The sequence below is a fragment of the Zalophus californianus genome, chromosome 6 (genome assembly GCF_009762305.2).
Source record: "Zalophus californianus isolate mZalCal1 chromosome 6, mZalCal1.pri.v2, whole genome shotgun sequence".
Classification (NCBI taxonomy): domain Eukaryota; kingdom Metazoa; phylum Chordata; class Mammalia; order Carnivora; family Otariidae; genus Zalophus; species Zalophus californianus.
The window spans coordinates 70,866,517-70,892,596 of record NC_045600.1 but is presented as its reverse complement, the minus strand read 5'-3'; the positions used below and the strand labels follow the sequence as shown (position 1 = coordinate 70,892,596).

The following is a 26,080-nucleotide window of genomic DNA, read 5'->3' as shown; positions in this document are numbered from 1 at the left end:
TGGAGCTCGATCCCAGGACCCTGAGATCAAGACCTGAGCCCAGAGCAAGAGTCAAATGCTTAACTGACTGAGCCAACCAGGCGCACATCACCTGCCCAAGCTTCTGTCCAGCACTGGCAGGGGTATGGAGTGGTAGGAAGGAAATGTCCTTCCTGAGAACTCCCCAGTTTGTCTGTACCCTGTCATTCATTATTTGTGGAGCACCTATGTGCCAGGCCCTGTCTAGGTGTGGGGTGGGTAGCAGGTAATGTGAGTGATATGGTCTCTGCCCCTTTGGTACCCACACTCGGGTGAGGGAGATGATTCAAGATGACTCAACAAGCAAATACAGAGCAGGGTGGTAAGAGAGAATGTGGTAGAGGAGCCTGTGGCTCAGGAACCTGGGATCTCAGCTCACAGGCCATTCAGAGAGGTCCTGGTCTTCCCGGCCCCCCTTCACCAAGAGCCATGCACATGCTCTTTGTACAGGGCAGCAAGTGAAAGGCTTTAACTCCTAAGTGGAAGGCTGATCAGAAAGGTGGCTCAGCAAAATCTATTTGCTATTCAGGATGACTTTAAGCCATAATCAGATTTTACCCACATTGGCTTCTGAGCCCTCTGATGGTGAGATTTTTCTTCTTCGCTATGGAACAACTTACAAGGTCTGAGCAGGATTTGTGATTCCTCCTTTCTTTGGGGGAGTGAATAAAAAACGTCTGTCTACAGTTGAGCATCATGGGCATGGTAGACTACCAGTCACTGCTTCTCTCATTTACACCCATCACGATTTTCCCTTCTTATATGTGGCACTGGCAGGTGGGCTTCCCCAAGTCTCTAGCAGAGAAATTACAAAACAGCCATTATGCAGATAGTCCCATGATGTAACACAAGCTGTAAAGACAAAGAACGTTCCACACTGTATCCTGTTCCCATGTTAAAACTTACATAAACTAGCTGGTGAGATTAGGACCGCTCAGCTTTGCCATACCATGCTTTCTGAGCAACCAGTTACTAAGTCCTTGTGTTCAGGGTAAAAGTGAACACATCTGAATGAAAGAAGTTTTGTAACAGGTAAGTGGCCACTATAAAACAAAACAAAAGTCCTACCTGCTTTTTAAAGATTGCCCAAGAATCTTTGGGACATGCACCAGTTTTAATTATTTACTAATCCAAGTGGTAACAGTCACTTACATATATAGAGCACTTGCTTTGTGCCAGGCACCGTTCTAAGTGTTTCCCAACCCTGTGGAGTAGATCTAATTCTTTTCTCCATTGTGTAGACTCTTGGCCCAGAGGTCACTAAAATGTTTGTGGACTCAACACATTTTGAGGCACAGAGAGGTTGTCACAGAAGGTCACATGCAGCTTCTAAGTGAGAGGCTCCCGCGCCACCATCTTAACTGCTATGCTCACTGCTTCTCACTCGAGTATATTCACTTGGTTGCTAGGGTTACTCCCCCCTCCCCCCCTCCCCCCCCTCCCGCCTTCAATTTGTGGCTCTCCGTCTTTCACTAATGTGTTATACAGGGTCAGTTAAGATTTCTCCATTTCAGGTTGGTCCAGATTAAGATGCTTTACAAACTAAAACAGGTCCTGATTTACCTCAGGTGGGCCCAAGAACGATTCTCTTGGTCCTGATAAATTTTGACTTGAAAGCCATGCCTTCTTTTTCTGTGGTGTGATGAGAAAACAGTGATTTTTGAATTGCTGCTTGGCTATTTCGCAGTACGGCAACCTGGCTCATGCCCAGAGGCTGGGCCATTTTCAAGGATCAGAGCTCAGGATGCCGTGCTCCTCCCGCCTCCACCCCGCCCCAAGTTCCCACTTTGCTTTTCCTGGGGCACCTTTTAAAATAACCACTTAGAGTTGAGTCCACAAACATTTTAGTGATCTCTGGGCCAACCACCTTATGATTAATAGGTGCTTGTTACCCTGCTCTTTACCTCCTGCTCGCTCACTCATGACCAGTGATAGACGACTGCCCTTCCCTTGGTTCATTGAGTGAACCCCCACCTCTAAGTCTGGGATTTGTAAGTAATAAATCTTGTGTCTTTTCTTCCTTTGTGTGCATGTACTGAAACTGCACCTCCAGTGAAAATGGCCCTGGGGTTTTCATGCCCCTGAGGTGAAAGCTCAGACAGGGAGGGAACGACCTGCCTACGACGTCCATGTGGGTGGCTTGTGCCTCCTCATTCAGCAGGTCATAAGCTGCATAGTTTTAATTTAATATACCAGCTCCAGGTCCCCCAACAGAGGATGGTGCCGCTTTCCCTCCGCTAGTACCTGGTGCTACTTGGTAAGCCTCCACATTCTTGCAGATGGTGAAAATGAAGCAGGAGAGTTTGCTGAGGCTGGACTGCCAAGGATCTCAAAAACCACACAAAGATATGTCTCATTCTGAGACTCACACCCCATCCCCTAAAGGGCTTTAGGCAGTGAAGCTCATTTACAAAGATCATTATGGCAGCCCCAGTGTGGAGAAGGGGTGGAGGGAGGTGAAACTGGAGGCCAAGGGATAAGTTAGTAAGCTTTTGGGGAACTAGGGTCACTTGGGTGGCACAGTCGGTTAAACATCCAACTCTTGATTTTGGCTCAGGTTATGATCTCAGGGTCGTGGGATCGAGCCCTGAGTTGGGTTCCATGCTGGGTGTGGAGCCTGCTTAAGATTCTCTCTCTCCCTCTCCCTCTGTCCCTCCCTCACCCCCCAAAAACACAACCCCCCCGGAAACAACAACAACAACAAAAGGTTTTGGGAAACTCCATTTGGGAGATTGGTAGTTTGAGCCAGGGTGGATGGAAAACCATGGATGGAACCCACGGGTGTAAGTGATTGGCTATGGGAGGGTAAGGGAGAGGGGGAGCTGAGGACAATGGCTAGCGCTGGGTTAGGGCAACTGGGAGGTTCCATTTGCAGAGAACAGACACACAGAGAGAACAGATCTAGGAGGGAAAGTCTCATTTTAGGAGGTCGACTTTAAGGTGGGCTGTCCAAGGCATGAGTCTGAGACTCAGGAGGGAGATCAGGGAGAAAGATAACAAATGTGGAAGCTGTCAGCACATGGATGAGAGTGCGTCAGGACAGAAGGAATCTTAGGGCAGAACCTTGAGGAAAACCAACATTTAAGCCATGGGCAGAGGTAGAGGAGCCTGGAAGAGAGACTGGAGCCTGGGCCGAGAGTGGAGGGCAAGCCCAGAAGGCATATAGTCAGGGAAACCAGCGCAGAGAATTCTCGTAAGAGGGTGAGGTCAACAGGGCCAAATGTTAGGGAGAGCCCGAATAACAGTGGACGCAGGAAGTGTCCACTGACTTTAGTGACACAGAAGTTGTGAGTGAGCAGCTGAGAGCAGTTTAGGTGGAGCAGTGGAGGCCACAGTTGACTTAAGAGGTGGGAAACTGGTGAGCATAAATATTTGACTCTAAAGAGGAGGAGAGATGGCACCAACTAGCCTTGGGGGCATATAAAGCCGAGGACAACTCTATACCTACAACTATTTCCATACCCATCTTTTTCTCTTTCAGGTTTAAGATACTTGAGTCTAGTTAGCTGCTGAAGGGAAGGAGTAGAGAGGGAGAAGTTACACCTACAAGAGAGAAGCGAGGAAAAGAAAAGGGGATGTCTGCAGGAAGTGAGCTTCGTGACTGGTGGATGGAGATGGCAGCCCTGACAAGAAGAGGGACCCAGCTTCTGCTGAGCCAGATTGGACGAAGCAGGGCTGAGAGCGGTGAGTTTCTAGATGTGGTGGTGGGAAGGGTTCCTGCCTGGTGTTTCTGCTGCTTCTGTGAAGGGGGCTGTCTGCTGCTGACAATGGGGCGGAGTTGGTGGTGTAAAAGGTTTCGGGAGAGAACAGAAGGCTTCAGTTGGATGCTGGGGAGGATGAGGAGAACACCTGGCAGGGGAAACCGCAGGAGACTTGGACGGAGGCTTGAGGACCAGGGGTGGCTGGACACCATGAGTTTAGATCTATAGCGCATCTTTCAGTGGTGGGACTTTCTCTGCCACAACCAGCTGCCAGGACGTGGGCATAGGAAGGTAAAACAGCTGGATTCTATTCTTAGGATCCTTAAAGTCTGAGGAGCTTTTTGTACCTGGAGAGGAACACTAACCACCATCTGTGCTTTATTTGTTGTTTAATCTATTTACCTTGTAAACCTACTTAAGCAAAATTGTCTAAACATTTAAACACGATTTATACACCAAATAAATCAAAATCCATGTATTTTACAAATCAAATGATTTAAACATTGATTGTAAACTTAAATCCTCATATATATTTCGATAGGATCACCAATTTAATGTATTAACTTCTCTAAAAGCATGATTTTGGTAAAGCACACACATCTTACAAGGACCATGACGTTTATTACACCTACACTTACACTTATTATAAAAATGGGTTTGTAGACCCAAGAGATGGATACTATCTCAGTTTAGCCATCCAAAAAAAGAAACTTATCCCAGTGCAGATGAAGTTTTGTATTACTAATCAACGAATTCTTGGTTGGGACCTGGGAACTGGATCCCCTTCTAAAATGACTGAAATCAGAGCCAGTGTTTACCTTGAATAGCATGGGAATTCCTCAAGCCCACACTTTTTCCACATGATTAGTGTGTTGTAGCTGGATGCCTTTCCTTTAGATGATGCCATCTTTAAATTTAATGACGAGGATATTCCAAAAATGTCCATATTCCATGCAGATGTTCCCAAAATGTCCATGCCCTGATCCTTGGAAACTTGAATTATGTTTCATGGTAAAACGGACATTTTCATATGTAATTTAGGTTAAAATAGGGAGATTATCCCGGATTTTCTGGGTGGGCCCAATCTAATCATGTGGTCACTTAAAATCAGAGAACTTTCTCCACTGAAGTCAGAGACATGACTGGGTCAGGGAGATTCAAAGTGTACGAAGGGCTTGGCCCAACATCATTGGCTCAAAGATGGTGGATCTCAGTCCCACAGCCATAAGGAACTGAACTCTGAATGAGCTTGAAAGTGGATTCTTCTCCTTCAGCAAGGAAGGCAGCCCTTGCTTTTGACCTTATGAAACCCCAGATAGAGAATCCAGTCGTGCTCTGCTGGACTTCTGACCTACAGAAAACTTTGAGATAATGGATAGGTGTTGTGTTAAGCTGCTAATTGTGTGGTAATTTGTTACACGCAGCAATGGAAAACCAATACAACAACTTCACTGTCATTATTGACAAATTTATGTAGCCCATTTGCACTTTTAAAAACATCTAGTTGTTTTCCCCCAATATGCAGTTTCCTCTTTTTCCTCATTATAAAACTTCTAATGTTTAGCTGAGCAGAGCTGCCTGGAATAAAGACTCTACCTCCTAGCCTCTCTCCCTGGCCTGGTGTGGCCAGGTGTGACTAAATTCTAGCCAGTGAGATGCAATTGGAATGTGGGATGCGTCTTTTCAGAAGGCTTCTATAAAGGAAAGTGTGCCCTTTCTTCCTTCCTCCTTCCTGGGGGGCTATGAGGCTGATGTAATGGCTGGAATGCAAGGAGCCATGTTGGGCCATGAGATGGCATGCTAACGATGGTAGAACTGCAAGAAGGGAAACTCAGCTGTGATCACCATGAAACTGCAATCCGGCTCTAGACTCTTTTTTTTTTTTTTTTAAAGATTTTTATTTATTTATTCGACAGAGAGAGAGAGCGCGAGAGCAGGAACACAAGCGGGGGGGGGGTGGATAGGGAGGAGCAGGGCCCCCGCTGAGCGGGGAGCCTGATGTGGGGCTCGATCCCAGGACCCTAGGATCATGACCTGAGCTGAAGGCAGATGCTTAACGACTGAGGCACCCAGGCGCCCCGGGCCCCAGTTTTTTTTTTTTTTTTTTTAAGATTTTATTTATTTATTTGAGAGAATGAGATAGAGAGAGAGAGAGCATGAGAGTGGGGAGGGTCAGAGGGAGAAGCAGACTCCCTGCTGAGCAGGGAGCCCGATGCGGGACTCAATCCCAGGGCCCCGGGATCATGACCTGAGCCGAAGGCAGACGCTCAGCGACTGAGCCACCCAGGCGCCCCCCCTAGATTCTTTATGTGCGAATTCTTCCATGTGAGACAGAAATAATCTTCCTTGGTTAAGCCATTATTATTTTGGGTTTACTCTTACTGAAATCTCATTGTAATTAGTATTGTAACATAGAGGCTCCCTTTCCCAAGAGATGAAGGATCAAGTTTGAGCTGTGAGCAGTTATCTTTTAGACGTTTGACTAATTCATCATCTTGCAACACACTGTTGGACTCCCTTTCTTCCTAGTTGTAATATATGACCAGATGGTGCCAATCAGTCTTCTTCATTCTTGACACAGTTCCAACTTTCTCTGGAATTACTCACAGCTCTACGTGTCCACCCCTCCCTACTTATACAGATAAAGAGAAATGAGTGTACCTTATGAAGAGATAAAATACCTACTATTTTTATACTCTTCTACTTATCAGAATTAACTAAAAATATACCATTATATTTGTTCTTCTCCACTAGGTATATTAACTATCTTTTTGGATATTTTATAGTGACTGTTTCCTTTTTGAATATCACTCCAGAGTCATGGATTTTAAAAATTCACCTTGTTCTGATTAATTATATTATTTTCCTTTTTTAAAAAATTAAAAAAAAAATTTTGGGACGCCTGAGTGGCTCAGTCAGTTAAACGTCTGCCTTCAACTCAGGGCATGATCCCAGGGTCCTGAGATCGAGTCCCGCATTGGGCTCCTTGCTCAGCGGGGAGCCTGCTTCTCCCTCTGCCTCTGCCTCTCCCCCTGCTTGTGCTCTCTCTCTGTCTCTCTCTCTCTGACACATAAAATCTTAAAATTTTTTTTTTAATTTAAGATTTTATTTATTTGAGAGAGAGAGAGCGAGAGAGAGCATGAGTGGGGCTAAGGACAGAGGGTCAGGAAGAGGGAGAAGCAGACTCCCCACTGAGCAGAGAGCCCAATCCCAGGACCCCGAGATCACGAACTGAGCCGAAGGCAGGTGCTTAACCGACTGAGCTACCCAGGTGCCCCTATTATTTTCCTTTTGATGATCAAATTGTCACAGCATGTCATTTGGGAGCATTTTAAGACGGATTCCTTTGCCTTTTCAGCTCTACCTTTACAGTTTAAAAAATATCCTTGCTTTCTGTCATTAACAACATGTTCCGGGCCTAGAGTTATTTAAGACATGGAGCTATTTATTCTCTAAGGAACACTGAGTTCTATTTATTTATTTATTTATTAAAGATTTTTATTTTTGGGTGCCTGGGTGGCTCAGTTGGTTAAGCGACTGCCTTCGGCTCAGGTCATGATCCTGGAGTCCCTGGATCGAGTCCTGCATTGGGCTCCCTGCTTGGCAGGGAGTCTGCTCCTCCCTCTGACCCTCCCCCCTCTCATGTTCTCTCTCTTATTCTCTCTCTCTCAAATAAATAAATAAAATCTTAAAAAAAAAGATTTTTATTTTTAAGTAATCTCTACACCCAGCGGGGGGCTCGAACCTACAACCCTGAGATTAAGGGTCACATGTTCCACTGACTGAGCCAGCCAGGCACCCTTCCCCCTGAGTTATTTAATCTAATTAAATTAATTAATTAATTAATTAATTTTTAAAGATTTTATTTATTTATTTGAGGGAGAGAGAGAGTGAGCACAAGTGGGTGGAGGGGCAGAGGGAGAGGGAGAAGCAGACTCTCTGCTGAGCAGGGAGCCCAAGGTGGGGCTTGATCTCTGGACCCTGGGATCATGACCTGAGCTGAAGGCAGCCGCTTAACCGGCTGAACCACCCAGGCGCCCCTCCGTGAGTTATTTTATTTTATTTCATTTTATTTATATTTATTTTTTAAAGATTTTTAAAATTTATTCATTTGAGACACAGAGATACAGAGAGAGAGAGAGAGAGAGAGAGAGCATGAGCAGGGGGAGAGGCAGAGGGAGAAGCAGGCTCCCCGCTGAGCCAGGAGCCCAATGTGGGGCTCGATCCCAGGACCCTGGGATCATGACCTGCGCCAAAGACAGATGCTTAACCATCTGAGCCACCCAGGCGCCCCTCCATGAGTTATTTTATTTTATTATTTATTTATTTATTTATTTATTTTAAAAGATTTTTATTTATTTATTTGAGAGAGCGAGAATGAGAGATAGAGAGAGCACATGAGAGGGGGGAGGGTCGGAGGGAGAAGCAGACTCCCCGCTGAGCGGGGAGCCTGATGCGGGACTCGATCCCGGGACTCCAGGATCATGACCTGAGCCGAAGGCAGTCGCTTAACCGACTGAGCCACCCAGGCGCCCCCCTCCGTGAGTTATTTTAAAGGTGAATAATATTTGAGGCAAAGATCCTGGTGCTAAGAATGCATATCAGATTTTTCCTGATGTTGTTTCTAGGCTACTTTAGTGACAACGTTTGAAAAAGTTATTTCTTTTGAAAACCACAAATTCACATTGGTATTTCCTATTTAATTCAAGCATTACTAATTTCCTTTTTTATTTGACTTGACTATACAAGCTTACATTTATCTTCTCAACAACATACCTGCCTGTAACTTGTAACCCCTGATCCAAATTGTAATGGCATCTTGTCTCTTCAGTGATCCTGCAGTTTCTCACTGACCATCATTCTCTAGTTGCTTTACTGATAGGTTCATCCATGCTGGGAGAATGGGACAGCTCGGTAAGACAGAGAGATTTTATAATACCAGCAGGAGAGTGGCTGAAGGGATGAATCATAGCATCCAAGATAACAGGAAGTTTAAGAAAGGAGGACAAGACAGCACAAATCAGGAGAAAGAAGAGAGGCTGAGGGATTATCTGGAACAGGTACAGTGATGGTAGCTGAGAGAGCTGGGAGGTGACCGTCAGGGTGTGGAGTGGTTGAAGTTCAGATCACAAAGGTGGAGCAGTTCTAGGAGGTGGCCTTATCATTGACACATTCCATGCCTGGAGATCTACACTTGCTCACATGTGACTTTCTACCCCTACCTCCAGCTGTCTAAGGAAACTCAGTATACCCACTCTTGGCTAGAGCGAACACATACACCCCATGTCTTGGATGGGGAGGGGAAGGCCAGAGTCCATCTGGGACCTAGCACAGATGGATACCCAGGTTCACTGCCTGTTGGCCGTTCCCATGTAAATGAAATACGTATACCACGTTCAGGCTGGGCACATGCCCTGCCTGCCTCACCAGCCACAGGCTCCGGGCCGCTCTGTGGTCCTCCCCGCACTTCTGCTGGTGCCTAAGCCTCCTGCCCTAGCCCACACAGTGCTGGCTCAGCTTCTGATTGTGCTGGCCAAGATCCGTGATGCTGGCACACCTCACAGGAAGGAGCCTGCAGGGTACACTGAGGCTGGTCCATCTGGGCCCCAGTGGGGGCCTGTCAGGCTCACCTGGGCCACCTGTCCCCAAATAGCACTGAGTGGAGAGCTGGGGGTGGAGGAACAGGAAGAGCAGAGTCTGCAAAGTAGCACAGACCTCCCTACCTGCCAAACCCCACAGGCACAAACCCTGCAGTGAGAGGCAGGGGGTGGGAGGGGAGGTAAGAGGGGCCGGGTCCCCAGACACCACAGCTCTACTCTTCACTCTTCACCGTGGGTGTTAGGCACAGGGTCCCATGCAAGAAGGTAGAATACAGGCAGCCAGAGGGAGCCTCTCGCCTACCCCAGAGAAGCTGCTTCTGGGCAGGAGAGGGCAGAGGGTGGAGGTCAGAGGTCAGGGGTTAGATTCCAGTCCTTGAAAAGCTTGAACCTTTAGAGTGGGAAAATGAGGAAGCCAGAGAAGCTTGAATATTTCCAGCCACCCAGGAGGTTCCCCCGACGCAGGCGCAGGGACACCCGGTCCCCCGGGTCCAGGGGCAGTAACACAGAGCTGGTGGCTGCCTCTCGAGTCACATCAGGGTCGTTGGCAAAGGCTGAGATGACAGGCCATGTGTTCAGCATCAGGCTCACCTGGGGAGGTGAGCCCAGTTAGCACTTCTGCCCAGCCCTTGTCCCAAGACCACCCACTTTCTGGAGGGCTGCTTCTTTTCTCCAGCCCCCAAGGGACTCTGTAATCCTGGGAACTTGGGGCTCAGTGCACTCTTGGAGGGCTGAGAGGTGGCCAGTGTTGGCCTCCACCTCCTCCACCCTCTCTGCTAGGCTGGTCCTTTCCTCCCTTGGCCCTGCCAGCCCCCCACCCCAGAGGTCAATGGAGGGTCTACCGAGGAGTCACAGCTGACTCCACTTATTCACCCTCCCTCCCCTCCCCTCCTGAGCCAGGACAGGGCCCCAGCACACAGGTCACCTGGACAGTTTGGCGGTTGTACACCTTCACCACATGGAACCGGAAGCTATAGACACCACGGACAGGGGCCACGAAGGAGCCTGAGGCCCGGTCAAAGCCACCACCCTCATTTACCAGGACCTGTGGGAAGCAGACTCTGCTGAGTGGGGCTCGGGGAAACTACTGGGTTGTGGGGAGGAAAAGAAGGGGTGGCAAGAAGACAAGAACAGGAGGAAGGCCCAGATTGAAAAGAAATGGTGAGAAAGGGCAAGGAGGGATGTGGGTAGGAGTGTAGGGAAGGGAGATGGGCAGTGGCGCTGAGGAGCACCTGGTCACAGTGGGGGGCTTTTCCTTAAGAGCAAAGTGGGTTTGGGTAGTTGATTCCAGGTCCTTACAGGTCATCTGGACAAGGGTAGGGGGATTACCTGGTCGAAGTAGATGGCCCCACCGGTGCCATTGCTGATCTCTCCTGCTGGCTCATGATGGTGGCTTCGGACTGCGGCAAATGCCACTCTTCCGGGGGGCGCCTCTCCCAAGGCTGCTCCCCCAGGCCCCCCTGCAGCAGCTCGGCCAGGCTCACAGACCACCAGGCACTCACCCTCCAAGAGGACAGGCTCTGCCCCCTCTTGGGCCCACCCGCACCCTAGAGCCAGAAGCATCAGGGCCGAGGGCAGCCTGGGGCTGGGTAGGAGACCTGGTAGCCAGTGTCGCTTGGCTCCCACCATGGCTGAGTGGCTCTGTGACCCACAAGTCCTCCTGTCTTCTGCCCCCTCTTGGTGTTCCTTTCAGTTTCCGCTTCTGGTGGACTCTCACTACCTCTCACCCTGCTCCTCAGCCCTCTCTCTGGGTCTCACTGTTCCCTGGTCTCAACATCTCTCTCTCTCCATACCTCTCTGTCCTGCCTCTCTCTCCCGCCGTCACTGCAGTTCCCTCCTCCTTGGCAGGGCATGAAGTGACAGCAGCAGTTGGGCTTGAGGAGGGAGAGGAGGGATGAAGCAGCCAGACAGGAGGGCTATGGCCAGAACCCAGGGCAACCCCTCTGGAGAGCACTGAAGGCTGCATATGGGATGACAGAGAACTTGGTGTGTTCGTAAGAGTGTATATGTGCCCGTGAGGACGTGTGAGTGCCCGTTATGTGTGTGTGTGTGTGTGAGTGCATGTGTGTGCAAGAGAGCCCTACAGTCCCTTCCTTCTTCTTGTTCCTCCCCTCTTCAAAATCCCTTGCTAGTCAACGGCCCTCAGTGGCCCCTTTCCGCTCTTGGAAAAAAGCGGGCGCCCTTGTCTTTTCCCTACAATTGTTTTGGTGGAAAGTGCTTGGGCCAACGGTGTCAGTATCTTGTGACCGTGGGTCAGTCTCTTTCTCTCCTTGGTCTTCCAGATTTTCATCCGAAGGTAATGGATTAGTCCCTTTAAGGCCTTCTTCACCTCCAGCTCCCAACGAGTGGCTCTTCTCTCCCGAGAAACAGCTGCTCAGAAGGAGCGAGAACCCAGACTTACGCGGAGAGGAGAGCCCCTCAGCCAGGCTTGGACGCCGAGCCCGGCGGAACTGCGGGCGAGTGGGCCGGCCGGGGAGGCGGGGCCGGGGAGGCGGGGCCGGGGAGGCGGGGCCGGGGAGGCGGGGCCGGGGAGGCGGGGCCGGGGAGGAGCCGGGCGGCAGGGGCGCGCTAGGGCCCGGAGCCGGCCCAGCGCGGGGTGGGGTCTGGCTGACTCCACCCCGGGCCAGGAAGTGACTCAAAAAACTGGTCGAGATGTGAAGACAGGTCCCCGTTGGGTGAGGACTTCGGGAAGGCCCGCCCAGGTTCGGCCCTCCCCCTGCCCCCGCCCTTCTCCTCTGGGCCTGGGGCGCGGGCGAAGCGGGGGCCGGCAGGCACCGAGAGGCGCCGGCGGGATTGAGGCCGAAGCGGGCGGCCGAGGCGGGTAGGCTCGCTCTCCCCCGCGCCCGGGCCGCAGGAGCCGAGCCGGAGGCCCCAGTGCAGAGCGCGGCCGGGGGGAGGGGCGGCGGCCGCAGGCGGCTGTGGGCGGTACCCGGCCTGGCCCCTGGGCCCCGGGTGGGGCCGTAGCGCGCCGGAGAGGAGCGGCGGACAGCGGAGGGAGGGGGAGAGGTGGGAGGGGCTAGAACCTTGGAAATGGCAGACCGGGGACTCCAGAGGACATCACAGTTCAAGCCCCGGTGAGGATTCGTCTTTAAGAGGCCGCTTTGGACCCGGGGACTGCAGAGACCTTGAGGAGAGAGACTGTTTTGTCATCTGTTCACTTCTGGCCTCCAGACCGAGCTGGAGCCCCCCACTCTTCCTGCTTAGGGCCCTGGTCAGCCTTTTCCAAAGGCCAGATGCCCATCCCCAACAGGCAGCCTTGTTTGCCCATGACTTCCTCTCGGAGAGAAGACCCGGTTCCGCATAATCTGACATTCCTTTCCTAGATGGACCCAGGGTGTTTACTAGATGGGTAACTAGGTGCGACCTGTTGATAGCTGGTGTCGGCTGGGAGACCAAAATTTGGGTTGAGGGGACGAGGAGGCTCTGAGCTGCCTTCTCTCCTTCCAGGGCTGGGTGGCCAAGCAGCCATGCCTACGTGGGGGGCTGGCTCACCGTCCCCTGACCGCTTTGCTGTGTCTGCGGAGGCTGAGGACAAGGTGCGGGAGCACCAACCGTACGTGGAGCGCATCTTCAGCGTGGGGATGAGTGTCCTCCCGAAGGACTGTCCTGAGAACCCTCACATCTGGCTGCAGCTGGAGGGCCCCAAGGAGAACGCCAGCAGAGCCAAGGTGAACACCCCTCTCTGCCCCTTCAGGGAACAGTGACTCCCTCCCCTACACGGAGGCAGAGGAGAGGAGGGTCTGCTGGGGAGGATCTCCACTCCTTGGTTGTCTTACTGGCAACCTCAGTGGCTCTGAACTTTGAGGGACTTTGCAAATCTGTATTTCTGTGGAGTTTTGGTTTCATTTCAGCCGTGATGAGCCAGGTTCTGCCAAGACTTAGCGACAGGTGATTCGCTCAAATCAGTTGTGACTGGGAGATGATCCAGTTGGGCAAGCAGGCCCCACCAAGGAATTCAGTGGGGGATGGGAAGGCAGGCCACATTGCTTCCTTCGGTCAGAGGTTCCAGTACAGCTCCACCACCTACCAGCCCTGTGACAGAGTCTCCCGTTTCCTTATTTATGAAATGTGAATAATAGCAGTGTCCTCCTCATTGGGCTTACCGTGAATGAGATAAAGCATGAGTTCAGCAAAAGTTAGCAATGACAGTCATTATGGTGGAAATATATAACACACATACACATGCATAAATATTTAGGGAGACAGCCTTGTTAATTATAATCAGTTAATTATAATAGTACCTTAAGTTGAATCAAGTTCTAAATGGAAATATTAGCCATAGACTATCAGCTTAAAAGGGAAGGAAATGGATTCTTGATCCCTTTTTAATCCTTACCTTTGTCAGGATCTATGGGGCTCCGTTGTTCTGCCCAGGCATCCTGGAGCTCAGGGTGGGATGCACTGGGCTTGAGGAGGCTACTGGGCCATGTAGAATTGCAGCAGTCTCCTTTTTCCCTACCTGCCCATTCCTCCCCCAGGAGTTCCTGAAGGGTCTTTGCAGCCCAGAGCTGCAGGATGAAGTCCACTATCCACCCAAACTGCATTGCATCTTCCTGGGAGCCCAGGGCTTCTTCCTTGATTGTCTGGTCTGGAGCACATCAGCCCACCTCGTCCCAGGGCCCCCCGGTTCGCTGATGGTCAGTGGCCTGACCGAGGCCTTCGTCATGGCTCAGAGCAGAGTGGAGGAGCTGGTGGAGCGGCTGAGCTGGGACTTTCGGCCGGGGCGAGCCCCTGGAGCCTCCCAGTGTGCTGGAGTGCTGAGAGACTTCTCGGCCCTGTTGCAGCCCTATGGGGATGCCCACAGAGAGGCCCTGCTGCAGCTGCCCCTAGCTGTCCAGGAGGAACTGTTGAGCCTGGTGCAGGAGGCAGCCAGGGGGCAGGGGCCCCAGGCACTGCCCCCCTGCGGCGGGGGGAGTCCCGGCCCACTGGGTGCTCAGTACCAGGGCGTCAGAGCTCCCTCGAGTGAAGGCAGGGAGTCCCTGGACCCTGGACCTACGGGGTGGCGAGAGTCGAGGGGAGAGAGACAGGTTATGGAGAAGGAGGGAGGGAAGCAGGGTGGTCCCAGGGAGATGGATTTGGGGTGGAAGGAACTGTCTGGGGAAGAGGCTTGGGTGAAAGAAGGGGCCTTCAGATCACAGTCAGGAGGAGGAATGGCAGGGCAGGTAGGGCCCCTGACAGGAAAGGCCCTAGGCAAGGAGGGGGTGCTTCAGGACAGAGGAAGGTTGGTATGTGTCCAGGGCGAGCCTCCTGGTGCCCAGGGCCCCTGTCAGAGGGCAGCTCAGCCCCGGGGAGCCTCCCTCCTGCAGCGGCTACACAACGGGAAAGCCTCACCTCCGAGGGTGCCTAGCCCTCCACCTGCGCCCGAACCCCCGTGGCACTGTGGAGACCGAGGAGACAGGGGAGATAAACAGCAGGTCGCAGCGCGGGGTCGTGGGTCTCCGTGGAAACGAGGCTCGCGCGGGGGCAACTTGGTGACCGGCACGCAGCGTTTCCAGGAGGCCCTGCAGGACCCTTTTACCCTGTGCCTTGCCAATGTCCCCGGCCAGCCAGACCTCCGTCACATTGTCATCGACGGCAGCAATGTGGCCATGGTGTGAGTACCCGGTGGGCCTGAGGATCCGGGGTGGGCGTGGGAGGGATGATCCGAGCAGAGTTCCTGACCCTGAGCGGCCCCTCCTCTGGGGCCCCGGAGCACTGACCGCTCCCCACTGCAGGCACGGCCTCCAACACTACTTCTCCAGCCGGGGCATCGCCATTGCTGTGCAGTACTTCTGGGACCGAGGCCACCGGGACATAACCGTCTTTGTGCCTCAGTGGCGCTTCAGTAAGGATGCCAAGGTCAGAGGTGAGTTGGGCCTGGTCTTTTGTAACTTGGGATAGGCCCCGCTGCGGCCTGAGGATAACCCTGTTGTGCGCCTGTGTTTCTCTAGAGGGCCACTTCCTGCAAAAGCTGTACTCCCTCAGCCTGCTCTCCCTCACTCCCTCCCGAGTCATGGATGGCAAGAGGATCTCCTCCTATGATGATAGGTACTTGCTTCTCTCCTGGCCCCTGTCTTGAGATTCCAGGAACACAGTGGGGGAACTGAGGGAGAGACAGAAGCTCCTGACCCCTTGTGCTGTCTCTAAGCCTGGGCAGTGGGGAAATGGCCAGTCATTCCTTTGTGGACCTGCACGAATGGGTCAGTAAACCTGCCCCGCAGGCGTGATGAGACAGATGGTGGACAATAGTGTGTGTCCATTCATTCATTTTTCGTTCCTCAAGCTGAATGCTGCCTGGTATTTATGTAGTGCTTTCCTGTCTAGAAAATCCTAGTTTAATGGAAAGCTGGTGACATAAGTAACTGACAAGTACCTTCTGACAACCCACATTTCCAAACATGTAGAGAAATTCCCCAACGTTCTGGAATCGCCAGGGTAAATGTTCCAAATCACAAGTCAAATGAAGAGACACAAGCCATGGATTGTAAGAGTACACAAAACATGTTCTGACAGAAAGGTCACTGGACTTAGAATCGGAAGATCTGAATTTGAGCCCCAAGTTGTACTATTCATTGACTCTGCCCGTGGACCCTTCTCTTAGCGGGCTCACCTCTTTGTCTCAGGGTCCTCTTCGTTTGGTCACCCTCCTTGTGAATATCAAAAGGAGCTAAGGGATGTGCTTGCCTCACTCAAGGTGCTAGGCAAGTGTACAGTGATATTCCTTAACTGTTCACAGACCCAATCTAGTGTGGCAGTGGGTCTCGTCTCTGTCCTACAGAACCACAGCCATAGGGTAAGAGTGGTTAGCTCTCTTGACCAAGGCTATTACATGGCAAAGGAAAAGTGAGAACTTAAAACTGCCAAATTGTTTAAATGAAAAATGCAGGGCACATTCCCTCCCCAGAGTTTACACAGTGGGGAAATGGGCAGATTTTAAAGATTTTATTTATTTATTTCAGAGATAGGGAGAGCAGAGGTGGGAGGGGGTGGAGGGGAGGAGTGGAGGGAGAGGGAGAGAGACTCTCAAGCAGACTCCACACTGAGTGCAGAGTCCGATGCGGGGCTCCATCCCACGACCCTGAGATCATGACCTGAGCCGAAATCAAGAGTCGGACACTTAACTGACTGAGCCACCCAGGCGCCCCAGAAATGGGCAGATTTTAAAACCCAATTAACCAGTTAAAAAATTTTTACTACTACAAGTTCTTTATCCTCTAGGATTTTCAGTTTTAAAGAAAAACTAGTTTCCAAACTATAGTGCTTACATATTTTGTCTTTTCAAACAACGTTTCCTCCCTAACAAGCAAATGGTATTCTACAAAAAGGCAGTTCACTTTCTCCCAATGCTCTTCTGTTTTATGTCTAGATTTCACAGATTATCCAAGATATGGAACCTTTCCACACCAGCACTGACACAGAATTGAAACTGAAGAGCGAGTCAGTTGTAATGAGTTTTAAAGGCACGTGTCTGTACAGTTACGTAGGTCCCAGTAGGCAGACAGCCCAATGCGAATTTGGAATTTTGTCTGGTTACAGTGAATGACACAGTGGTGCGTGGCATAGGCCTACTGAATGAGTAGTGCTGAGCAACAGATGAAGTAACACGATAGTAAAATACCCTTAACCAGCAAATGCCTTTTGTATATCCTATGAGACCATGGATATACCTTCATTTGTTTCCCAGACAGAAACTCAGAACCAGACATGTTACACTGAATCTGGATTACTAGTGTCCTGGGTGCCACACTGTCTTTCCAATACTGGCTGCTCACTTAGCGCCTAGCAGTAGGCGCAGGGCCTGCAGAAGGAGGTGAAGACGCTGGGAATTAGGGTGGGCCTCATCATTGACTTCGCAGCCCACACAAACCCTACACCAAACACAGTGGCAGCTTGGAGGAAAGGGAGCCCCCTTCTGGTAGGAGTTTTCTGGGAAGGGAGGGATTTGCCAGTTTTTTGTCCATTGAGGACTTGGGCTAGGCTGCATCTTTTAGTTTCTAAACTTGTTAGAAAAGACCCCCATCCACTGCCTCGTGAGTCCTATTCCAGTCTTGTGGAGTCAGAATTAACGAAAGTGGGGCCCAGACATCTCTTTTTTTAAAAGTTCCCTGGTGATTCTGTTCCTCAGTGAGGTTAGGGAAGCACCTCCAGATGGAGGGAATAGTTTGAGAAACGTGGCAGTCAGCACAGGACATGTTTGGAGAACGGGGTGTTATCTGATCATTGATTTTGGCAGAGTTGAAAGTTCATTAGGAATACCAGGCGAGATAAGGCTGTAAGGGTGGCTCGAGCTGGGCTTCGAAGGCCCTAGCTGCCAGGCCTGGGCATGTGGACTTTACTCGGTAGATTAAAGGGCAAGCAGGGGAGAGATTTGTTGAGGGGAAGGCAGGAGAGACTGAAGGGTGGTAAATGGTTGGGGTCAGGGGACCCTCTTATCAGGAGGCTATGCAGTGTCTCAGCTGCAGTGTCCAGATAGCTAAGGGTAACGGTATGACTGGAAAAGAAGGGGCAGAGTGGAACGCTTTTCAAGAGAAGAACCCGATAGATGTGTGACTGACTGGTGGGGTAGGGTGGAAGAAGACAGGGCTGGAGCCAGATCTCACTGTCTCTCACTAATGAGGCACAAAGTGTTGGGTGGAGGATTGTGGTAGGTGGAGGGGATGCTATTGGAACACCATCCTGGATTCATCTTTGTTTCCTCTCCAACCCGTGGCACCTAAATCTGGCAGGCACTTGGTGGCTGGGTCAAGGTGAGGTGGGGGGCCAGATCTCCATCTGCAGAAGTGGGTCATGGGAGTCGATAATACTCCTTAGGGTTGGGGCCTTGGAGAATCCCAGAACGGCTGCTGTGATTTTTGAGACAGGTTCATGGTGAAGCTGGCCGAAGAGACCGATGGGGTCATTGTCTCCAATGACCAGTTCCGGGACCTGGCGGAGGAGTCCGAGAAGTGGATGGCGATCATCAGGGAGCGGTGAGAGCCCTCTCCTGAGAACAGGGCGTGTACTCAGACCTTTCTCTAAACCAGTTCTGCTCCGCCACCGGGTGAAGACTCTGGGAAGGGACTTGATATGGTCTCGAAGGATGGTGGCCAGTAGTTTTCTGGTGGTGCTGGTCTCAGCTGTCTGGGAGGTTCGTCAGAGCCCCTCTGTGACCATACGTTCTCTTTCTGCACCCAGCCTGCTGCCTTTCACTTTTGTGGGAAACCTCTTCATGGTTCCTGATGACCCGTTAGGGCGAAATGGCCCCACACTGGATGAGTTCCTGAAGAAGCCAGTCAGGTAATGCCCCACATTCTCCCAGGCAGCCCCCAGCCTTGGCCCTCTGTCTGCAGGGGCCTTGTAGATCCCGAGTCTTGGGGGCAGGGTGACCTCATCTGGGCCAGCTTAGTTCTGTACTGGTTCGGTTGCTGTGGGCCTGGCCTTTTAACTGCTTTTCGGGGCATCCTGATCTGGGCCCTCCTGGCTGGGAGGGGAGCTTCCCCTAATACATATTTTTGGTGGATTATTTGGAACATGGTTGCTTTTACTTACAGCCAGTTGTATTCCACACACCCTCTGCTGGACCATTATGGAAACGATCACTGTATTAGACTAGAACTAGATCGTAATAGTGACAGGCTTCACCTTCCTGGTTCTAAAGGGACTGGTCTTCTCCCCTTCGGAAGTGGCTTGATGCTGCCACTCAGTGGTCAGCTTGGGGAACGTCAGGACTGCGTCTTCACCGTGGCCCCAGCGTTACCTGGGAGGCCCATTGAGCTCTCGCTTCCCTCCAGGATGCTCATCAGCTCTTCGTGTACCCTCTGCTTCTTCCCAGGGCACAGGGGGCTTCTAAGGCTCAGCATCCTTCCAGGGCTGTCGCAGAACCCGGTCAGCAGCAGCAGCAGCAGCAGCAGGGGAGAGAAGAAAGGCAGCAGGAGGAAAAAGGCAGCAGTGGCATCCGGAAGACCCGGGAGACTGAGCGGCTGCGGCGCCAGCTGCTGGAGGTGTTCTGGGGCCAGGATCACAAGGTGGACTTCATCCTGCAGCGGGAGCCGTACTGCCGGGACATCAACCAGCTCTCTGAGGCCCTGCTGAGTCTCAACTTCTGAGCCTCCCCTGCCCGACTGCCTGCCTGCCACCCGGTCAGCTCCAGCCTGGCCCGGCTCGGCTCTTTCTGTGAGGGTCCTTGTGCTGCTCAGACCCTGACCTAGACTCACTCTGAGTTGGTGGGACTTGATCTCATCTTGAGTCAGGACCTCAGATAGCTCTCAAGAGGTTCTGCTCAGCCTTAAGTTCTCAACCTTGCCATAGCACAGGGTTTCTGTAGGGAGTGGGGGCCCGCTGGGAAGAGCGGGTCCTGGAAGTGGGGACTGCCGGCTCCTCCTTCAGACTGAGTTGGGGATGGAGGCTTGGGGCGAGGGGGCGGTTGGGGAACGAAGAGCAGGTGGCAAGGAAGCGAAGTCTTTCCTCCCCCTGGCTGTGGCTCTGGATGCCAGAGGGACAGGTTGCTTCCCAGACCTGGCTGGACTGCTGGGTGCATCGAAGGGAATGCTGGGCCCTGGGGAGGCCCTGGGGAGGTGTTACGGGGTCTGGGTCACAGTGGGGCAGCAGGGAGCTGGTGGAGAAGGCAGAGAGGGAGACTTGGCTTCCGGTCTCAGCTATGTCTGTCTGTGACCTTGATGGAGCTGCTTGGCCTTTACTTCTGCTTGTAAATCAGGGCTAAAAATGCCAGCTGGGAAGAGAAATGAGAACACAGAGGAAAGCTCCTCGGAGGAAAGGTACTTGCATCAAGTCTCAGGTGTGTCTGTCTGTGGCTGCACAGGCTGCCTAACCAAAACCTCACTTTGCCAGAGCTGAAGATCCTCTGTCCCCAGGGCCTAGGCCCTAGATTTTAATTAACACTGCATCCTCAGTATCATATGCCCTGTAATGGCTGCGTCCCTTTTGGGCAACCCCCCAAATCCACATTTACAAAACAGTTAATTAGGGGTGACTGTTTGCATTACCAAAATACTCTCAGGGTTCCTGTAAATGGCAGCTCTCCTGTTGTGTTCAAGTGTTTACAGATGAACGAATGTGTCAGAAAGTCCCCGGTTAGATGCACTTGCTGAAGTGTTGAGCGTTCACCAAACTGATGAAGCCATGCTCTGCAATGACAATGTTAATGTGATCTGACCCCAGCATTTTCTCTACAGAACACATATGTGGCATAAAGTGAGCCCCGCTTCTGCTGTGTGTGTGTGGGGGGGGGATGGGCGGGTTTTCAGAGGTTGTTATCGAGATGAACCAGTTATCTGGAAAATGAAAACTGAAGAATCCCAAGTCAGAAGGAGGGTAACTGACTGGCCACCAGATCAACCACTGTTACATAAGACCATTGCCTCTCCATCCTGATTCCTACATCCTGCCCTTTATCTTTTTTTTTTTTTTTTAAGATTTTATTTATTTATTCGACAGAGACACAGCAAGAGAGGGAACACAAGCAGGGGGAGTGGGAGAGGGAGAAGCAGGCTTCCCGCAGAGCGGGGAGCCCGATGCGGGACTTGATCCCAGGACCCTGGGATCACGACCTGAGCCAAAGGCAGCTGCTTAACTGACTAAGCCACCCAGGCGCCCCTCCTGTCCTTTATCTGCTTAAAGTCCTGTGCAGGGAACCTGACTACCTCCAGGTCGCACATTCATCCGTGGACAGCATTGGTCAGTAGACCTTCCTTTAGCACAGCCCCCAAATACGCTTTTCTGTTACTTCTACCCCTTGAGATGGGTCATTCCCTTGGGAACAATACAGAGCCCATCAACTTCCTAAAGAGCTCAAGACCAGATAAAGAAGTAGCTCAGGTGCCCTTGGATTCTGTGCTGTCTGGGATCTGTGGCAGGTCCCTGGACATGGTCCTTTTCAGGCTGTCACTTCTCCCTGAGACAGCAAGTTGACTACTGCCACCTCAGTTCTTCGTTCCAGCAACCAGTGTGGGGAGCTGGATGATGCTGGAGAGTCTCTGGGTCCCAGGGTCTTCACCCCTCCTCCCCATTGCTGCTTTATTCCACTAGCCCGTATTGACCTGAGCTGGGGGCAAGTGTGTTGGAAAGAAGCTAGTTAGGGGGTGATGGTGGCTCAAAGACAGCCCAGAGTCCTCTGGGAAGAAAGGAGATTGGTTAAGATGGCCCAAATTGGGGGATACGGGAACTGCTGGTTAAGTTGTGGCCAATAACCAGGGCAGGAGGCCAGGGGTATCATCTGCCCTTTTGTGCTGGGGACCCTGGTTGCCTGAAGTCCCAGTCAGATGAGAGGCAAGTCCTCAGCTTCTTACAGACAGGGATGTTGGCTTTGTCCTACTGCAGCTTGACTTAGGACAATGTGTGATTGCTTTATTCACTGCTGTTCAGTGATAGACTGAAGGCTGTTCTAGACTGGGGCTTTGTCTCTTCCTCTGATGCACCCGAATGGCACTGTGTGGACAAGTATGCAGGATGACCACAGAACCCACTGTTACTGGATCATCATTTCTCTCATTTTCTAGTCTCCACCTTTATTATAACCTCATGCCCCAGACTTGTTACCATTCTGGCAATGGAGGGACCCAGAAGGGAGATGTTGCCCATTATAACGTTCAGAGCCCCACGTAGGGGAAAGAGTCATCCGGCATTTTCTCGGACATAAACTCCAGGAGAATCTAGGCCAAAGAAGCAAACCAAAGCCTGTGAGATAATTTATCTTTATTGCCTCAATAGCAGAGCATTCTACACAACATATAAAGGATACCTGGGACAGTAATGGAACACGTAGGGAAACCAAACTTGGAAATTCTTTTACAAGGAGTTGAAGAGGTTAAGGACCCAGCTTGATGAGACTGCAACCGTGACACTGTGGACAGTCTCTCAGTTAAATAAGGTGGAGCAACAGAACAATGAGAAGGAGGGCAGGGAGGGGAATCCCTAAGAACCAGAGGGTTTCAGGTCTCAGAGGAGTACCTGAGCGTATTCAGTCTCTAACCAGGAAGCCTCTGTAGAGGGGCAGGCCTCAGGCCCTGCCAGGAGCCTCCCCACTTAGGCTACGACTTCCTTCAATGCAGCCCCTAACTCTGGGAAGGAATACTGGTAGCCCGTGGCCAGTGTCCGCCGTGGGACCACCTTCTGGCCCTCCAGCAGCATTATGGCACGCTCTCGTCCAAAGACCGCCTGCACCACCACGCTGGGGAGAGGAATGAAGGCTGGGCGGCTCAGGGCGGCACCGAAGGCCTTGGCAAACTCAGCATTTGTAGTGGTGGGGGCTGGAGCCACTCCATTCAGGACCCCCTGCACGTGGCTTGCTTCGACGGCATGGGTCAGGATTCCTGCCAGGTCCCTGATATGAATCCAGGGGAAGAACTGGTGGCCCGGGCCAATGGGGCCCCCCAGGCCCAGGCGGAAGGGCAGTAGCATGTGACCGATGGCACCGCCCCCACGGCCCAGCACAACCCCTAGAACAGGCAAGAGGGACAGCATGTGAGGCTCCTCAACCTCCAGGCTGTTCCAGTTTCTCCCGGTCTCCCCGTCTCCATGCCAACTTAGCTTTCTCTGGGGCTTCGCGTCCTCCCACCTGCAGGCTGGCCAGAAACGGCAGCCTCCTCTCACTCTGGATGCTCAGCTCCCCTGACGCCCCCAGGCCCCCAGTCCAGGGTGGACATTCCAACCCTGTCTGATACCCAAGCCTGGTTCTCACCTGAGCGCACCACCACCTGGCGTGTAGACTCTCCAGGAAGCCTGGCTGCAGCTTCCCATTTGGTTACCAGGTTGGAGAAAAAGTCAAAATCCCCTCCTGGGCTGTCCTCATCATACTCCACAGTCAGGCTGGGCTGGTAGTAAGCTGCCGGTGGAACAGCACTGGTTTGCCCCAGTATCCTCGGTCCTGCCTGGCCCTTGTTCCTCTTGGTCTCACCCTTCTTGGCCCCTGGGATCTTCCCATGGGAAGACAGAGCCATAGATACTTTCTCTTTGAGCTGCTCCATGGGTTGACCCGTTGCTGCCCTGGGGTAACTTATCTTTAATTGCAGGGCTAAGTTGAGGGGCTGCTAGTGTGTAGTGGTTAAGAGCAAAGACTTGGGGGCCAGGCTGCCGGAGATCCACTCTGAGCTCCACCATTTATTAAGCCTGTGACTTCAGGCAAATTATATAAGCTCTCTGTTGGCATCTTTAAAATGGGAGTCATAATAGTACCTACCTTCTAGGGGTCCTGTGGATTAAATGCTGTAATACATATAAAACACTTGGAGTAGCAGGTGACATATGTTCTATAGTTGTAATTATCCCGTCCCAATGGTGAAATATAAGAATCAGGAATTCCGTTCCTAAAGAACTGTGCCATGACAGGCAAGGGACTTGGGAGTAGGTGGGACTTTTCCCGGCATCAGGAGCAGTGCCACTATCCCCTCTTCCTCTAGGGATCCCCATTTCTGAGTGAAAGTACACAAAGGTCAGAAGAAATATGCATGGATGGAGGGCCTAGGAAGTTCTGTATTTGGAAAAGACCAGCACTCTGGGGCATGTAGAGCTAGAAGGGCCTGAGCTAGCCCCTCACTGTGACCTCTCTTCCTCTGGCTAATATAAAGGTGGTGATTTGGGACATACCTACACCAGTGACTAAGACCCAGGCCTGGGGGGGTTGTGGGGCCTTGTTGATGGCTCTAGCCAGTATCTGGGTGGTCTCCAAGCGGCTGCTGAGAACCTCTTTTTGGAAGGTTTCATTCCACCTGCAGGAGAAACAAAAAGGAAATGAGCCATGAACATATCCCTTTCTCTTTCCGTGGGGCTCTGTGTTTTCTCTGACAGGGGCTCTCTTTCCGTGGGGCTCATCCAGACCCATTTCTAGGTAAACCCTGCATTGTGGTTTAGAGAAATAGTCCATCTTTCCTGGGGAAAGAAAATGAATATATTTTGGGCATCCTGAGTTATAAGTGAGGACGAAAGTCAACGGCTGAGAGGGCAGAAGGGCAGGTAGGTGTGCAGGGAAGAGTGGGGCGGGATGAGTAGTTTGGGATTGGAGTTTAGTTCTCAATCTGACATCTCCATTCTCCACAGCTCATCAGGGTCACACCGTCCTCCCTCTGCTCTGAAGGCTATCAGCTTCAGGGCCGTGGCTGACCTTCGGAGAGGGTTGAGGATGTTCTCTCCCGCCAGGTTGACAGCGGCATCGCAGCGGGGCAGCCCCGACGTAGCAAGTTCATCCTGTCAGAGAAAACACAGTGCTGGGCGGGGGGCGGGTTGTGGGAGCTCGCCCTGCGCCGCCAAACCGGACCGTCCCCCAGAGCTTCCAGAGGACGGACATACCCACGTGATCCGATCGGGCCCCGGCTTTCGGGAGACCAACGTCACTTCGTGGCCCCTGGCTTTCAGCAACTGGGTTAGGGCTGTCCCAATGAAGCCAGTCCCGCCACCTGGCCAGAAAATACGAGGTATTTATCCTCTCGGGGTCGCCTTCCGTCCCCGCTTGTGGCCCCGTCCTCTGCTGCCATCCCAGCTGACTTCAGACTTTTCCCCTCCTTCTCGCCCCCTCCCCGCGATGCAGAGGTGACACAGGTCACAGGGACTGGGGAGATTCGGCTTCCTGGGGTAGGAGGCCAAGGCCGCTGCACGATTACCTGTGCACGTTTTAGTGCCCTCCCTCAGAGACTGCCTCCCACCTCTCAAGCTTTGTTTCAACCGTTCCATAAGCCCGCCCCCGACTCTCCCTTTCTGCCCTCCCTCACCCACAAGCACCCGCATAGCGACCAGGACCTAACGCGCTTGCGCAAGATTTGGTGGCGGTAGTGGGGGTGCCCAATCTTGGAAACGACTACGCCCTCTGTGCGCATGCGTCTTTCGGGAAGCGCGCTCCAATGGGGGGGCGGGCAGGATTGAGATTGGGCGTGGCCCTGCCTGGCGACCCGGAAGAATTCATAGAGAAGGCAGTATATTTCATTGCAAGGAGTGGCGGGGACGGGCGGGGGGCGGTGGACACACACCGAGTGGGCGGGGAAAGAAGGGAAGAAGGCCGAGGAGGCAAGGCTTTCATGCAGAAACAAACCAGAGCAAAACTCCAACCCCCCAAAACCCCTTGACCGAAAGCCTGTAGGTACTCAAACCGCCGAAATTTGGACGTCCATTCAGCCTGGTGGATCAGTAGTAATGCAAGAGAATTCGTCTACCCGTACTATGGATTTCTTTCGACCCGGCCTCTTAGCTTTTCTTTTCCCTCTTCCGGTTCCTTCCTGTCTTCTTTAGAACATTATAAAGTTACCCTCCTCTTAAAATAACACATCTCCAGCCCTTTTCTTCGAATGCGAAGGCCCTCTCTCTGTCGTCGCCTGCATAGCCAAACTTCTCAAAGGAGTGGTGTCCATTTTCTATTCCCTAATTCACTCCCGTCTTTTTTCTTCTTTTTTCAAAATATGGAATGCTTTGCGAATTTGCGTGTCATCTTTGCGTAGGGGACATGCTAATCTCTGTATCGTTCCAATTTTAGTGTATGTGCTTGGCAAAGCGAGCACCGCTCCTGCCTTTATCATTCATTGACTCTAGGCAAGATCACCAATTTCCCGTGTCACCAAAACGAATGCCCAGTCATTTTTCTTGACTTTTGTTTCACTGGACACTTGCTGGACACTTCCTCCCTTTGGAAATGCTCATCTCTTGGCCTCAGTGAAAGCCACAGCTCTCTTCTGGGTCTTTCTCCTGTCTTTTTTCAGTTTCTGTTGCTTCCTTCGCCTCCTCTGAGGTCTTAAAATGTTGGTATTTCTCGAAGCTGGGTCCTAAGACCTTCCTCTCTTCCCTCTGCATTTTCTTCCAAGTATCTAT

The 26,080-nt window shown here is 51.9% G+C and overlaps 3 protein-coding genes and 1 non-coding gene across 10 annotated transcripts; 1 reads left to right on the top strand and 3 right to left on the bottom strand.

The window, feature by feature from the left end:
* Positions 1-8,180: 8,180 nt before the first annotated feature.
* On the bottom strand, positions 8,181-11,705 carry CBLN3 (cerebellin 3 precursor). Its single transcript, XM_027570831.1, has 3 exons — positions 10,646-11,705; positions 10,242-10,361; positions 8,181-9,907 (listed from the first exon to the last, which is right to left on the bottom strand). Exons 1-3 carry the CDS (start codon positions 10,943-10,945, stop codon positions 9,710-9,712), a joined length of 618 nt encoding a protein of 205 aa, XP_027426632.1. The 5' UTR covers positions 10,946-11,705; the 3' UTR covers positions 8,181-9,709.
* Positions 11,706-11,881: 176 nt separating this feature from the next.
* KHNYN (KH and NYN domain containing) lies at positions 11,882-20,502 on the top strand. 6 transcript variants are annotated; one of them, XM_027570825.2, is made up of 8 exons: positions 11,882-12,018; positions 12,764-12,984; positions 13,795-14,909; positions 15,031-15,161; positions 15,247-15,343; positions 18,157-18,264; positions 18,470-18,571; positions 19,107-20,501. In XM_027570825.2, the coding sequence occupies exons 2-8, from the start codon at positions 12,784-12,786 to the stop codon at positions 19,378-19,380; spliced, it is 2,028 nt and encodes a 675-aa protein (XP_027426626.1). In that variant the 5' UTR covers positions 11,882-12,018; positions 12,764-12,783; the 3' UTR covers positions 19,381-20,501. The 6 variants fall into 6 exon arrangements, with proteins under 6 accessions (XP_027426626.1, XP_027426627.1, XP_027426625.1 ...); XM_027570826.2 differs by having other exon boundaries at positions 11,974-11,991; XM_027570824.2 differs by having other exon boundaries at positions 12,008-12,137.
* Positions 20,503-21,966: 1,464 nt separating this feature from the next.
* Positions 21,967-25,080, bottom strand: SDR39U1 (short chain dehydrogenase/reductase family 39U member 1). 2 transcript variants are annotated; one of them, XM_027570829.2, is made up of 6 exons: positions 24,886-24,958; positions 24,575-24,681; positions 24,390-24,472; positions 23,876-23,997; positions 22,971-23,114; positions 21,967-22,728 (listed from the first exon to the last, which is right to left on the bottom strand). In XM_027570829.2, the coding sequence occupies exons 1-6, from the start codon at positions 24,953-24,955 to the stop codon at positions 22,316-22,318; spliced, it is 939 nt and encodes a 312-aa protein (XP_027426630.1). In that variant the 5' UTR covers positions 24,956-24,958; the 3' UTR covers positions 21,967-22,315. The 2 variants fall into 2 exon arrangements, with proteins under 2 accessions (XP_027426630.1, XP_027426631.1); XM_027570830.2 differs by lacking the exon at positions 24,886-24,958 and adding an exon at positions 24,994-25,080 and having other exon boundaries at positions 21,968-22,728.
* A 588-nt stretch (positions 25,081-25,668) lies between these two features.
* Positions 25,669-25,773, bottom strand: LOC113910622. The gene has a single exon (XR_003516133.1). It is a non-coding gene; the product is annotated as a U6 spliceosomal RNA (small nuclear RNA).
* Positions 25,774-26,080: the final 307 nt, after the last annotated feature.